The sequence below is a fragment of the Bombyx mori genome, chromosome 15 (assembly GCF_030269925.1).
Source record: "Bombyx mori chromosome 15, ASM3026992v2".
Lineage (NCBI taxonomy): Eukaryota > Metazoa > Arthropoda > Insecta > Lepidoptera > Bombycidae > Bombyx > Bombyx mori.
Genome location: NC_085121.1, coordinates 16,026,249 through 16,041,666, shown reverse-complemented (window position 1 = coordinate 16,041,666; position 15,418 = coordinate 16,026,249). Strand labels below are relative to the sequence as shown.

Genomic DNA, 15,418 nt, shown 5'->3' with positions numbered 1-15,418 from the left:
CCAGCGGCATTCGACCACCGTTGCATCGCTAGATACGAATGCACTGGACGTCTTATCCTTTAGGTCACGACTACCTCCTTCGATTTTCGAGAGTCGCAGACATACTAAAAACTACTTTTACTGTATATACTGTTTTTTTTATTGCATATGAAGATGCGTGCCATTTTACAATTTATTTTGCTATTTTTATAATCGTTGGTAGATTATTCTGTGATTTCGATAATCGCCTTGCAATCGAATAAATGGTAATTTTAATTAAGAGCGGGTAACACCGAATAGAGTTGCGCTTGTCATGGCTATCATGGTTGTCAAAGTCATTCTCTTAAATGAAACACTATTTAAGATTTTATATTTAACTAGCCGTACTCGCCCGCTTCGCTGCGCATTTAAAATTAACATTATTATTTATTGTCATTATTAGGGAGTCCAACACTCATATAAATATTAACCTATCCATTAAGTACACGTATTTTCTAGATGGATACCATGTTTCAAGTCAACTGGATGCATGGTTCAGTAGTTATAACGGAACATCCGTAAAAACCACTGTAGATTTATATATTAGACTATAGATTTATTATTAATATTTAATATTTACGGTCATTCTATTCTCTTGTTGACAGCCATCGTACATGGTCGTCATACATAAACTCACGGCTCTAAATAACTAATTATGATTAGCTCCTGATGCGTATCGTAACAGATTATTTTCAGTGTAAGACTCGCTCAAAAAATCTCATTAATCCTCATGTGATTCTGATTCGTGGCAAATACAATTAAAAGCAAAGCATAATTGAGTGCGGATTCTCTTATATGAAGAATTGGCTTTGTTATAGTAGGTCCAAGAGTAATGGCGTTCTCGGATCACTTGACATCCATTAGAGTTGGAACACACTTAGTGTTACGCACTGCGAACACGCTGCTAACTTGTTTTCGCTAAAATATTATCGTGGCTCTTTTGAAAAATGGTGGTAATCGCAAAACGTAAATCGCCATTTATTTAGAATCATCTATATATTAATACGTGAAGCAAAAACTTTGTATCCCTTTTTACGAAAATTGCGCGGACGGAGGATTATGAAATTTTCCACACTTATAGAGAATATAGAGAAGAAGTGCACAATGCTAATATTTTTTTTTTAATTATGCATTAATAATACATTAAATCAATAAAGAAAACATTACACACACTATAATGTATTTGACGCACACACGCATTCATACTATTTATTTATTGACAAACTTTTGTTCTTGACGTCTGTTGTCAAATTGAGAATAGATTAAATATTGTTTGTCTTTATTAATATTTTTCTATAGTGTAGTCTTGGCGAAATCTGTGATTATAGAAGTATAATAGTCTTTGAAAATAGAATCATAATAGTGTACAAACTTATAATTTCAATTAATTATAGTCGAATTTCGACTACCGGGCGACCACTAGACCACTTTTGTTGTATTTAAGTTTAAATTAAATTTTAAATGGAATTTGTGATCTTTGTAAATAAACAGTTTTGTTACAGATTCTTTCATTGGGCGTGCTCTTCAGGGTAAAATTGTTTTTAATTAATATTATAAGAGTGTTTTAGCACTATCTTTAGTTAAAATTGTTGTAGGCGAATTACCGCGAGAGCCACCTCTTGACCAGTATCGATACTAACGACTAATGGGAACAGACGAAACAATAACAACTTACGCCATCTAGTGAGGAGCATACGAAAGCTCCCAGAACGATCGAGACGGTTATTAGAGACGGTATCATCGCCACCGCATTCTTCGATTGTTTTTCTTCAGTATTTGCAATCGTTGCCATAACTACCAGCGTTGTATTTATTTATTTTTCAATTATTATTAAATATCAAAGTAAAGAAGACGATTTATTATCGATTTGCGTGTTTGACCGCAGACAGGCGAAGCGACAATCGGGCGAAGAAAACATGAAAACATAACTTTAGGTTTTGCGTTATAATATCAAGTTAATAACGATATTCTCACACAAAAGTCCTGGAGAATATTGACTATTATCCAGAACTTATTTTGTGTCAATTATTGTTACTCCACCAAACATGCAGTATAAGGTTGTGATGCCAACTTATAACCATTTTCCCGCGTAAATCCGCGTAATAATGCCCGTCGCGTCGTTTTCGTTCGCTGCTGTCCGTCCGGTGTTGCGTCGGAGCCTAATGGCAATGACAGAATCCCTCTGTCACTGTTGTTTACTTTCACTAATTGAACGTGCTGTCAAATTCATATACACTAAAATAATAATAAAAGAGATGGAGCGAAATGATAAAAAAACACACACACAAATAATAAATATAATAATAAAAAAGCCCTTTATTCCATGCAATTACAAGGTTATTATTTTAGTTGTTTTATGTATGGGCCCTTCTCAGGTGAAGACCTCGTCCAAATATCTCTTGTTGTTTCTTTGGAGGGTTTTTTTTTTAGTCAGGAAGAAATCGCCTGACTTCCGCCCTCCACTGGGGATGGAGGGTGGGGCATGTCAGAGTCCAACTGACTAAAACCTCCTGTCGCTCAATAACCAACGTCCAAACCTCGCATGAGACAGACCTCATGAAGAGGCAAAGGGAGAAAGTGAAGCGCTTAGTGCGGATTCTTTGGAGGGTAGTGGTCAATCTCTACCATGATGACCAGCCGGCTTGGAAGAAGAGCGAAATAAAACGAAGTTAATTTAGATGAAACTGTAATGATTGCAATAAAATTGAATGAAACGAGTTTAAGTGTGATGAAACGAAATAATTTCCCAATAAAATACTGAGATATCAGCGGACTTCTCTGAAAGAGCCAACTAGCTATTTCTAACCATTTCGACGCTTGAAAGGCAAACGTGACTAAGCGACAATAACTGCTTTATACATAAATGATAGGCAATAACCATATTCGATGCGCAAAAAAATATATTTCTAGGTCTATTAAAATCATTTCAATCCTACAGCTAGATTCGTTAAAATATAAATTTTTTCAGGAATTTCAACTTTAAATTAGTCTACTGTAAAGTTCACGCATTGTTGTTTAGTCACGTTCGCCTTTCAAGCGTCGATTTTGATTCATTTCCCCACTCTTGTGCACTTTGATAGATCCCAAAAGATTAATATTGCACCACTATTACAAGTTTAAACCTGACGAATCATTATATGAACTAGATAAAGCAATTTACAAGACTTTTCTCCTCGCTTTCCTGGCTTAAAGTCGCATAGACGTTCGCACGGAGCTTCGACTACATTCCAAAGAAGAGAGTGGGGTAGACTGGGGTGTGTATGTAAGAACAAACGATTGCGGTCACGAGGAAATTGAACGGGTAGGTACCACCACCCTGCCTACTTCTGCCGTGAAGCAGTAATGCGTTTCGGTTTGAAGGGTGGGGCGGCCGTTGTAACTATACCTGAGACTTTAGAACTTATATCTCAAGGTGGGTGGCGCATTTACGTTGTAGATGTCTATGAGCTTAAGTAACCACTTAACACCAGGTGGGCTGTGAGCTCGTCCACCCATGTAAGCAATAAAAAAGCCGAATAGGACGGCTTCGGAAACCTTTTCGTCACTCCCCGTGTACAGTGTGTAAACGAATAGGAGAATAGCAAAGTAACTTACGATTCACGGGCGACTAGCGATCTAAAATATAGCGGTATATAAAACTATCATTATAAAAGCATTTTCGCTTAGCTTTAGTTAATCAGGGATGTTGAATTTTGTTTTTTTTTATTATTATTTTTTTATTGCCTTTGTAGGCAGACGGTCATACGGCCCACCTGATGGTGAGTGGTTACCGTCGCCCATGGACTTCAGCAATGCCAAGGGCAGAGCCAAGCCGTTGCCTACCGCTTAATACTCTCGACAAGCCTCGTTTGAAGAAGGACATGTCATAGCGCTCGGGAAACACCGTGGAGGGGAGCTCATTCCACAGCCGGATGGTACGTGGCAAAAAAGATCTCTGGAAACGCACTGTGGATGACCGCAGTGGCTCCAGGTAGTATGGATGAACTCTACTCCGGTGGCGGGCGGTGCGATGGTAAAAACGAGATGGAGATATCATCTCGAACAAAACTTGTTTACATTCCTAATACTATTTCCTACTTCCACTAGGTTTCAGAAACATTTTCGTCACGCCCTGTATAAAATCGTAGTATTAACGCATTTAATTTACTTAATTGCCTTCGCGGATCTTTTACCGCGAAAAAATCTTTCGATATTTCATTATTATATCATTTTAATAAGAACAGTTTTATGTAAGTTGTATTACTTGGGTTTCTTTTTATGTGAAATTAATGAAAATTCTGCTGTTTCGTTATTTTGGATAGATTTCAATATGAGCTGTTTATAAGGTAGGCATAAAAAAATTGTAATTCGAGAACTGTTCTTGGGACCTCTGGGACAAGGTTATTCAAGAAAGATCCAGTGTTACTGACGTAGCTCGCAAGTGGGCAAATCGATGATTGAGTTCAGAGGCAGTGGTTGGATGGGGTTCATCAGTGGACGCGTCAACCCAGTAGACTATAATGATGATCAAACGCGCACATAGTAATATATAATAGTAATTATTTATCTAAGACTAGCTGACCCGGCAGACTTCGTAGTGCCTCAATCGATAAACAAAAGACCTAAACTTTTGTATAAAATAAACTTAAAACAAACAAAAGGAATCGGTCCGACGGGGGACACATCAAAGGAAAAACAAAATTGTTATTTATATTTAATTCCGGCATTTTCGTATTCATCTACCTTTTAAACCTTCTCTGGACTTCCACAAATAATTCAAGACCAAAATTAGCCAAATCGGTTCCAGCCGTTCTCGAGTTTTAGCGAGACTAACGAACAGCAATTCATTTTTATATATGGAGAAGATGGATAAAAGTAGTTCATAGGCTATCGATGTGTACGGATACATTAACTTGAACGCTACACATACACACCCATAATCTCAAACGCACGAGTTACTATATTTATATATAGAAGTTTCCATAAACTTTGTTTTACAATTAACAATAAAATAAAAGAACACCAAATTTTATCGAATAATATTTAAATCAGAATAAGTTCTTTTATTTTACACTTTCGGTCCGACAATTGTTTCATAATGAAGCTCTTAATTAAAAGCGTTCATTGTTAATTAAATCTTGAATGGTTTTAATGAGAAGACTTTTATAATAACGATAGAAAAATAGTATAGGTTTTTTTTTTAGTTTATTGCTTAGATGGTTGGACAAGCTTACAGCCCACCTGGTGTTAAGTGGTTACTGGAGCCCATAGACAACGTAAATGCGCCACCCACCTTGAGATAAAAGCAAACAACAGTGTCAGAGGGATTTTGTCATTGCCATTGGGCTCCAAAGCAACACCATGGATTGATAATAGTGTGTTACAAGAGATTGCTGTACATGCCTGTAACTGGCTTACATACCAGTATTTAATTTTATACATGTTAATTTTAAGCTTGAATGTTTTGTGTGTATTGCTGTTGGTGTGTCTAAATAAATAAATAAATAATACAGCAGCGAACGAAAACGACGGCCATTACGCGGGAAAATGCCAATAGGTTGGCATCACAAAGTTATACAAACCATTAAATTACTTAAACAATCAGGGATTACAATAATAATTCGTGATTTAGATCCAGTGGGTTTGCGTATGACCACTACGTTCGACCGCTGTCAACAAGAGAATATAATGACTTTGTCTGCCCGCCATGACAACGGCAAAACCATTCGGTGTTACCCGCTCTTAATTAAAATTACCATTTAGTCGAATACAAGGCAATTAATAGTTATCATAATAACCACACATTTTTTTATTTATTTGTTTATTGCTTAGATGTGTGGATCTATAAACTAAATGTCACCACCCACCTTAAGACCAGAGTTCTAAGATCTCAGTTTTAACAGTACAACGACTGCCCTACCCTTCAAACCGAATTACTCCTTCACGGCAGGATTAGGCAGGGCCGTGGTACCTACCGTGATAACTCACAAGACTTCTTAACACCAGTTAATTAATTGACTAGCATAAATTTAAGTAATTTTAATCATTAATATATATCACGCATAGTTAAATATATATTTCACTGGGGGGCATATCGTAGTAATCTGAGAAGTCGTCAAACGTATAGTATGCTAATTTTGACCCTCGGTGAGTATTCACGTTATGACGCCTTTAGCCTCTAGCAAAAAGGATAAAGCGAGTAGAATAAACTTAAGCCCAGCATGAAATTTTTTAACAAAATAAAAATTCTTGTTTTCACAAAAACACGTTTTCATCTCGACAAACGTTCGCATTCTCAAACAGTACGAGATCTTAATTTTAATAAATAACAATCTGTCCACGGCAATGTCCGTCTCACTCCAGACAACGAGATGTTTCTTCAGCAGAATAGCAATTCACAATAATACTCCGAATAAAATATTGGGGCCCGTAAACAAGAATAATTAATGTGAATTTTGACTTCACTACAACAGTGACGTCGAGAATGTTTATCGAAATCAAAAGCATTATGTCTGATTTTGTTTCAGTTTAAATCGATAGTAAGCTTATGTGTTTGTATCTGGTTGATCAATAAGAAATGAAGTCGTCGTGGCCTAAAAGATAAGACGTCCGGTGCATTCGTGTTGAAGCGATGCACCGGTGTTCGAATCCCGCAGGCGGGTACCAATTTTTCTAATGAAATACGTACTCAACAAATGTTCACGATTGACTTCCACGGTGAAGGAATAACATCGTGTAATAAAAGTGAAACCCGCAAAATTATAATTTGCGTAATTACTGGTGGTAGGACCTGTTGTGAGTCCGCGCGGGTAGGTACCACCGCCCTGCCTATTTCTGCCGTGAAGCAGTAATGCGTTTCGGTTTGAAGGGTGGGGCAGCCGTTGTAACTATACTGAGACCTTACAACTTATATCTCAAGGTGGGTGGCGCATTTACGTTGTGATGTCTATGGGCTCCAGTAACCACTAAACACCAGGTGGGCTGTGAGCTCGTCCACCCATCTAAGCAATAAAAAAAATGTTATTAATAATAGTATTTTTACGCGCTGGGGTTCGGAATAAATAATAATACGACATGTCTAGAATTATCGTGAACATTCCTCACAAGTCGAGTATTTTCGATATGTGTTTCTGCTATCTGACAATAGATGCCGTTGTACTACTCGATTTTACTATTATCTTCGATATTCATTTCCGCTATTCGACGATAGATGTCGTTACACTTAGTTTTGATGAAATCCGAATTAATTTGTCGTGCCTTAAAGGATAAGACGCCCGGTGTATTCGTATCGACCCGATGCGACTGTGCCCTCGTTCGAATTCCGCAGACAGACACCAATATTTCTAATTAAACACACTACTTAATAATTACACTAGTTACTTAGTAGAGTGCTTAACGGTAGGCAGCAGGTTGGCTCTGCCCCTGGCATTGCCGCCGCCCATGGGCGACGGTAGCCCCTCACCACTAAAAAAACATAAGGAGCGTTACTCATATACCTACCAATGAAATCCGGGCGACTATTGGGCCGCATTGGACTGCACAAACGTACAGAAACACGGGTATAAATTTAAATATTAAAAGCTTCTTTTTATGTAGTAGTTTTGTAGTCAGTCAGTAATTAAAAAATACGGGCGGGGTTTCTTTTTAATATTGCACTAACTGCTCCCTAAATCTTAATACGTTTCTAAAATTTTATTTTATAATACATTTTATAATAAAATTATAATAAAATTTTTATTTTATAATAGAATTTTAGGCTTCTTCTAGGCTAGGCTAGGCTTCTCACCGCTCCTCGTTCAAATTATTCAAATCAAATAAAAAAAAATATTATTCAACATAAATGAAAGTACATACTTGTTGAACGTGAAGTCGTCGTGGCCTAAAAGATAAGACGTTCGGTGCATACGTGTTGAAGCGATGCACCGGTGTTCGAATCCCGCAGGCGGGTACCAATTTTTCTAATGAAATACGTACTCAACAAATGTTCACGATTTACTTCCACGGTGAAGGAATAACATCGTGTAATAAAAGTGAAACCCGCAAAATTATAATTTGCGTAATTACTGGTGGTAGGACCTGTTGTGAGTCCGCGCGGGTAGGTACTACCGCCCTGCCTATTTCTGCCGTGAAGCAGTAATGCGTTTCGGTTTGAAGGATGGGGCAGCCGTTGTAACTATACTGAGACCTTACAACTTATATCTCAAGGTGGGTGGCGCATTTACGTTGTAGATGTCTATGGGCTCCAGTAACCACTTAACATCAGGTGGGCTGTGAGCTCGTCCACCCATCTAAGCAATAAAAAAAAAAAACGTCAAAAGAACTACCCCCAATTCACAAAAACTAGCCTCCGTCCTGAAAAGAATTGTGCTCATTTAAGCATTTCTCTTTCTCTTGTCACCAGCCTATTGTCAAGGAGGGTTATCTGATGAAGCAGACGCGCAGCTTCCAGCGATGGCAGCGCCGCTATTTCCGGCTCCGCGGCAGGACTCTGTACTACGCCAAGGAGAAGGACGTAAGTACATGGTACCGATAATTTTTTATTTTAGATAACAAAAATGTATTTTTTTTATCCGACTGTACACTGGTTTTTTATTTAGTACTAGCTGACCCGGCAGACTTCGTAGTGCCTCAATCGATAAATAAAAGACCTAAACTTTTGTATAAAATATACTTAAAACAAACAAAAGGAATCCGTCCGACGGTGTACACAACAAAGGGAAAACAAAATTGTTATTTTTATTTAATTCCGAGCATTTTCATATTTATCTACCTTTTAAACCTTCTCTGGACTTCCATAAATAATTGAAAACCAAAATTAGCCAAATCTGTCCAGCCGTTCTCGAGTTTTAGCGAGACTAACGAACAGCAATTAATTTTTATATATATAGACTAGCTGACCCGGCAAACATTGTTTTGCCATATATAAGATTTCTAGGGAATTTCTAAAGTAGAAAAAAAAACTAACTTATTGTGAGTGTGTAAGGATGTGGTAAATGAGTGAAAGAGGTATGTAGTGCTGTGAACGATGAGGGAATATATAATAAAAATAACAAAACCTCATTCAACCACATAATACCTCATTATAACAAAAAAAAATGTCCAAATAAAAAAAAATATGTTAGTGGTGGACAACCCTAATCACTTAGGGGTATAAAAATAGATAGTAGCCGATTCTCAGGTTTACTGAATATGCATAAAAAATTTCATGAGAATCGGTCAAGCGATTTCGGAGGAGTATGGGAACGAACATTGTGACACGAGAATTTTATATATTAGATTAAAGCTAATCAGAGCTACAAAGGATCAAGGGAGGAGATCAAGATAAAAAGAATTATGAGCAAATAGCATAATATATAAGTACATTTATTTTTGTTTGGTTTCTTTCTCGTTTCACCGTTGTGGATTCTGCGTTCTGCATTATCCCACAATTTTTTATGTTTTGGTGTAGTCAGAGATAAAGCCTTATTGTTTTAAGTTACTGTTACTGGTGGTAGGACTTCTTGTGAGTCCGCACTGGTAGGTACTATACCACCCTTGCTATTTCTGCTGTAAAGCAGTAATGTGTTTCTGTTTGAAGTGTGGGGCAACCGTTGTAACTATACTGAGACCTTAGAACTCATATCTCAAGGTGGGTGGCGGCATTTGCGTTATAGATGTCTATGGGCTCCAGTAACCACTTAACACCAGGTGGGCCCTGAGCTCGCCCACCCACCTAAGTAGTAAATAATAAAAGTTCGCCTTTTGTACTGTTTTATGCAACAAAGACTAAGTCAATAAATAATCAACTTTCTTCATGCATTGTTAATTGTACGCTAGACAGAGAGTGCGCGACTTTGTGTAATGACTTCAATGTTAAATGACGCGATAGAAGCTCTACGCCAACACGCGCGTCACGGATAGCAATTTAAACTTTTAGGCTGTTACTGAACTTTATCTAGCAATTGCACGTAGAATTACACATTCATGCAGTCAGTTTCTCGCCGGATCTTCTCAGTGGGTCGCGTTTCCGATCCGGTTGTAGATTCTGCGAAGCACGGCTCTTGCTAGGGTTCGCGATAGCAACAACGTCAGGTTTGAGCCCCGTGAGCTCACCTACTCGCCCGGTTACGCTGACATGGTCTCTCCAGATCACCAGCTTAGGTAGGAAAAAAAAAAGATGAAGCCTTTACTCTTACACGACGTGCAAAAGTACGCGATATTTTTAATGAACTGTATAAATCATTATAAACTTCACGGAACAGAAATAGTAAGCGGGAATTTTCCGCGTTATAAAAATACGTGTGGGTAAAATACGTGTTATAACTAGGCATTATTTTAGTACCGTGTTATAAAGGGGACGTATTATACTTAAAATTATCGAGCCGTGATTCGTAGTGTGCGTAGCTCTTTTGGGTCTCTTCGTAGCTACCTCTACGGAATACGTAGAATACTTGTAGAACTTTCGTAGCGCTACGAGACACTAAGTGAACAGTGCCCTTAAGTGCTGATACTAAAGGGCGTACTTTTAAAGTTTAATAAAGTTTTAATTTACGGTTAGTGTTAATGATAATTCTCAGAATAATATAGTATTTAAGTTAGAAGCATCATTATTTTAATATCGCGTAGATTAGTTGTATTTACAGCGAAAATGTAAATAAGTATTTACGTCGATTTTAATATGAGCCTTATATTCGTTTGGATTTGGAACTTTGCAAGGATCTATCGGTTTCTTTTTCTGCCTTACACTTTCATCATCAGATCAGCTCATTTTTCGGCGTTTTTGTGGTATAGAACGGCAGCTGAACTTAGGGTGTGGTCACTTGAATTCATACACAAGCCTTTACCCCTCTTAGGACATGAAGACTCAATTGCTTTGTTTAAAGGCTGTCACAAACTTCAAACTAGAGCGCTTGGATTAACGCTGTGCCCTATTACCAGTAATCCGTACTCATTAATTACTTTACTTATAACTTGAACCTACCTGCTAATGTTATAAATGTGAAAGTGTGTTTGTTTGTCTTTCTTTCACGTCGAAAGGAAACGAAGAGGTCTCATGATTTTTTTAAATGCAAACAAAATGAAAATGCTGACATCGTCGGAGAGTGTAACCCCGGACTCAACAAATTGCGAAATGAGCGCATACGGGGAAGTTTTAAGATGGCAATTGTTGAAAAACTTACAAGGAATGGTCTTAGATAGTATGGTATGTACACGTGATGCTGAGGAAAAATGACTACGGACACTGGAACTGCCTGTGCACTCTGCCAATGCCGGTCCCAAGCTCGGATGAGAAAAGAGGAAGGTCGAGCTGGAGTTCGACATTTGAGACAGCGGAACGGGAGTGGAAGAGCTTCTTTTCCCTTTCGGCAGCGTGCCACCGCCGCCGAGCCGGGGGTTGGAGGAGGGCGTTCGTCCAGCCCGGCCTCTGTGAGGAGGCAGTCTCCTCTCGGTGATGGTCACGGGGCAACCTAAGGGGTTTGAGTCTGCGCCACACGCTACCGTTACTCTAGCGCGCTGGCACCGGGAAGATGGGACGACGCGTCGCCGAACATACTGTGGAAGAGCAACCCGGTCGGCGGTGTATCGCGTTCCGACCCGGCAGGCTGGTTGTGTCCCAGCGGGGTATCCCGGAACACCAGCGGAATCGCCTGCGCGGCCTGGCAGGGTCGCCGTACCGCGGAGACCACCAGTCGTCGACTATCGCCTCGACGACCCGTCAGTCGGGCGTTCTCGGGGTGGCGCCGCGTGTTTGGTTGTAGTGTTGTCCGCGGGAACCCTTCGACTCTGACCGGGCTTTGACCCCGGCGAAGATCGGACGTCAGATGTAAGAGTGCAGGGGAGTATAGTGCGGTAGGGCCCTAAAACGTCCTTGGGCCCGCCGTCTGCTCCCAACATTAGCAGATCATCAAGTTACACTTACCCCGCGCACCCCCAAGGCGCGGGGACATCGTAGGAGGTTCGGCCACCGGCTCGATAGAAGAAGAAGAGAATCTTAGGTTAGGAGAACCCTACATTTCAACCCTAAAAAACGTCTCGTTCCCATAGGAAATCGCTCTGACCCTTTCCCTTGACCACGCGGGCGAAGCGGCGCGTAGCACCTGGTTACTGTATAATTTTGACGCTTGGTCCCATGACTTCCAGCGTTAACGGCATTGTCAGATCAGGTTAGCCTGTCTTCGTTTGACAGAACGCTTCCAGTTTATCTCGCATAGAAACACACATTGATGGTTTAAATGAAGTATGCAGATCGATGCTCATAGGAATATTGAGCAGTGCGAATTGGCACTTTAAAACGCTTGAATTAATAACGTGAATCGATTGCAACGAACGTGTGCGGTGAAATTGTTGTTCAGAGGCCGCTACTCGTTGCTCTCCGAGCTGAATATTAAATGAACAGCACGTGTGTGCTTCTTTGTAGGCGTTCAAAGTAACATAGGTCTTGAATAAAGCCAATAAGGTTCAAATTTAAATACGGCGTTATATGAAGAATTGAAAAAAAAAGATACATTTTGTTTTTTTGTTTTTGGATGTTATAGAACTCAAAGAGCATAATATGTTGCCCTTTCTGCAGATAGTAAAACCCACCTTCAATATAAACTGAAAAATTCAAAGCTGTCACTTTCCTTGTTGCACTTCATTCAATTTCATGCGTAGAAAAGAGATAGCTGCTAATCTCAGGAATGCCTCGTCCACGTGCTATTTATCTCTACGTCGTAGTCCCGATCAGGTGGATCGAGACTGCTGGGCGCCTTCGTTCAGTTTCAGCTTTCAGTCGCGCGGCGACAGCCGTACCTCTTACACGCGAAGTCTGTGTCGTTGTTCACAATGAACGCGCCGCTGAAACGACCCAAGAATTATTAATTAAAAACTGATTAAAAATCCAATTGAAGCGATATTTGAGGCCTTGCAAAGTCTTATAGCTTATAAATAAGTGTGCATCAGGAATATTTGTCTTTTACGTTCTTGCTTCGTTTCTGACCTGGTTTTTATTTGGATACCATTTTTGAACTGTTGCACAATTCGTTCGTGTAGCAATACACGTAACTGTAACTGCGTTGTTGCATCAAAAACGTAAGTAAAAAACACGTTTTATCATTTAGTAATTAATTAATCCCGGCGTCACGCCGCGTTTCCATATAGCTTCACACAGACGATGTTCCCTACTTTTTATACTCTCCTGCGGTCGTATTTCGATGGTAATACGCCCAAGACCCTGCCTGAAAAGCAAAAAACAACTGTACAAAGTCTAAAGTCAATAGGGCTAATAGGGAATATGTTTAACAAGAAAAATACACGAAGCAATTGATGTTCACTTTTAATAATTGTAAATACACATGCTTTAACAACTACCAACTTCCAATAGAAAAAAAATATATATTCCAAAACAAATTAATGTACACTAAAAATCAAGTAATCATCGAAATCGGTTGGCGTGATATTGAGTCATTGAGTTATTCGTCTATTTGCCGCGCGCGTATTTAATGCAAATTTAAGACATATGGTTTTCTCATGGATACCACTATCAGTACTGGACTAAATTGAAATGGGACCACACGGGAAGCGTCAGCTTTCTAATAAAAAAAGAATCATCAAAATCGATTCACCCAGTCAACAGTTATGAAGTAAAAAACATTAAAAAAGAACATACAGTCGAATTGAGAACATCCTCCTTTTTTATGTCGGTTAAAAAGATATATTCTCAGCATCAGAATTGATACACCCTATATACTCTTTTTAATATCATTTTATTGGTTGGGTGTGTATGTTTGTTTGTATGCAATGGAATTAATGACGTTATTTTCCTCGACTTTGAGATGTCGGATTTGAAAATTTACACACACAGCAAGGATCCATGAAAATGCAATAAGGATATAACTTCGCTATTACAATAAAAAAGAAATGATGAAATTTATTGTCAGTTCGGTTTGCCATGTTTTTATTTAGTTTTCAAACTACCTTTATTTTTATACATTTGTGTATTTAAAATTAAAGTGACACTACAATCTCAATGGACAGATAACCAGAATTCCGACAGAGTCAAAGAATACAAGTTGATTGCGAGAAAATAAGTTCAACAAGTCGTCTTGGCCTAAAAGGTAAGACGCTCTGTGTACTCGTAGAGATTGATGCGTCTGATGCTCGTGTTCAAATCTCGCAGGAAGCTACAATTTTTTCTAATGTAATACGTATTTAACATTTATTCATGAATATCTTCACGATGCGGGAATAACTTCGTGTAATAAAAACCAAACCCGCAAAAATATGGGTAATTACTAAAGGCAATTCACGTTGTGATGTTTATGAGCTCCACTAATCACTTAATACCAGGCGAGCTCGTTCACCTGTCTAGGCAATAAAAAAACCACGTGTGGCACTCGGGAACTGCCGCGGTAAGGCTATTGCATAGCATTTTTTATCTACTTATGCAAGTATAATTAGACAATATTTAATATTAAAACATTAATAAAATAAGACCACGCTATATTTATAAACATTAACAAGAGCAATTAACTGTCCCCTTCACACTCGTAAGCTAGACCGCGCGAGAGAGAGATGGGCACAAACAATACACAAGCGCAACGTGTAAATTTGTTGAACGCGAACTACATGGTAGGCAGAGTGAGGGGTGTTAGATATTATTTTCGTTACGAAATTTCTTGATACGGTCGCCGCGCTCAAAGCCCGCAATAAAAGCTATGCAATAGCTTAAAAAGTGCCAACTATTTTGTACAATAGCCGTTGAAATCATGAATTCATGTATGACTAGCAACCTAAATATGCAGGTAGGATAGTGATAATTTACCCGCGTAATTTTAGTTTTACCTATAGCATTTAAGTTGTTTTAATAATTTCTAATACTCGCGAAAAGCGGGAGAGTACCTACTGAAAAAGATAGATTTACCAAAAAAGTGAATGTGAATAAACATATTCTAATCCAATTTAAACATTTAAGTTGAGTCATAACTAATTACATAATATATATTTCAATACGCATAGCGACTCGCCAATAACAGTGTCGATAAACTAAATTTTAATTATTTATTTATAACTTCATATACTAGAAAGTATAAAGGCGGACTTAATGCCATAGGCATTCTCTAACAGTCTACCTTAGAGGAGTGCAGAGATGAATCTTGGTAGGTGTATATATAACATACATAATATTTATAGATACAAATACTCGTACTTAAATAAATACATATACATAAATATATAGATATGCATAAATATATACATATAAAACAAATACAAACAAATATTATCAATTAGATGACTCTGCTAGCTCTCTGAGAAACAGTTCTCGAACCTTCGTCTTAAACGCTTCACGTGTAGTGGCCGACCTTATTTTGAGTGGGAGCGCATTCCATAGAAGAATAGACTGAATAGTGAATGAAGAATGTAAAAAGTCAGAACTATGTGGAGGACAGCGAAGAAGAAAATT

The 15,418-nt window shown here is 38.6% G+C and overlaps 1 protein-coding gene across 1 annotated transcript in view; it reads left to right on the top strand.

Annotated features, from left to right (window-relative positions):
- Nucleotides 1–15,418, top strand: part of LOC101745704 (diacylglycerol kinase eta) — a 181,021-nt gene that overhangs the window by 14,812 nt on the left and 150,791 nt on the right. The window contains exon 2 of the mRNA XM_038016147.2: nucleotides 8,399–8,509. Coding sequence (XP_037872075.1) covers nucleotides 8,399–8,509 — 111 coding nt within the window. The remainder of the gene's footprint in view (nucleotides 1–8,398; nucleotides 8,510–15,418) is intronic.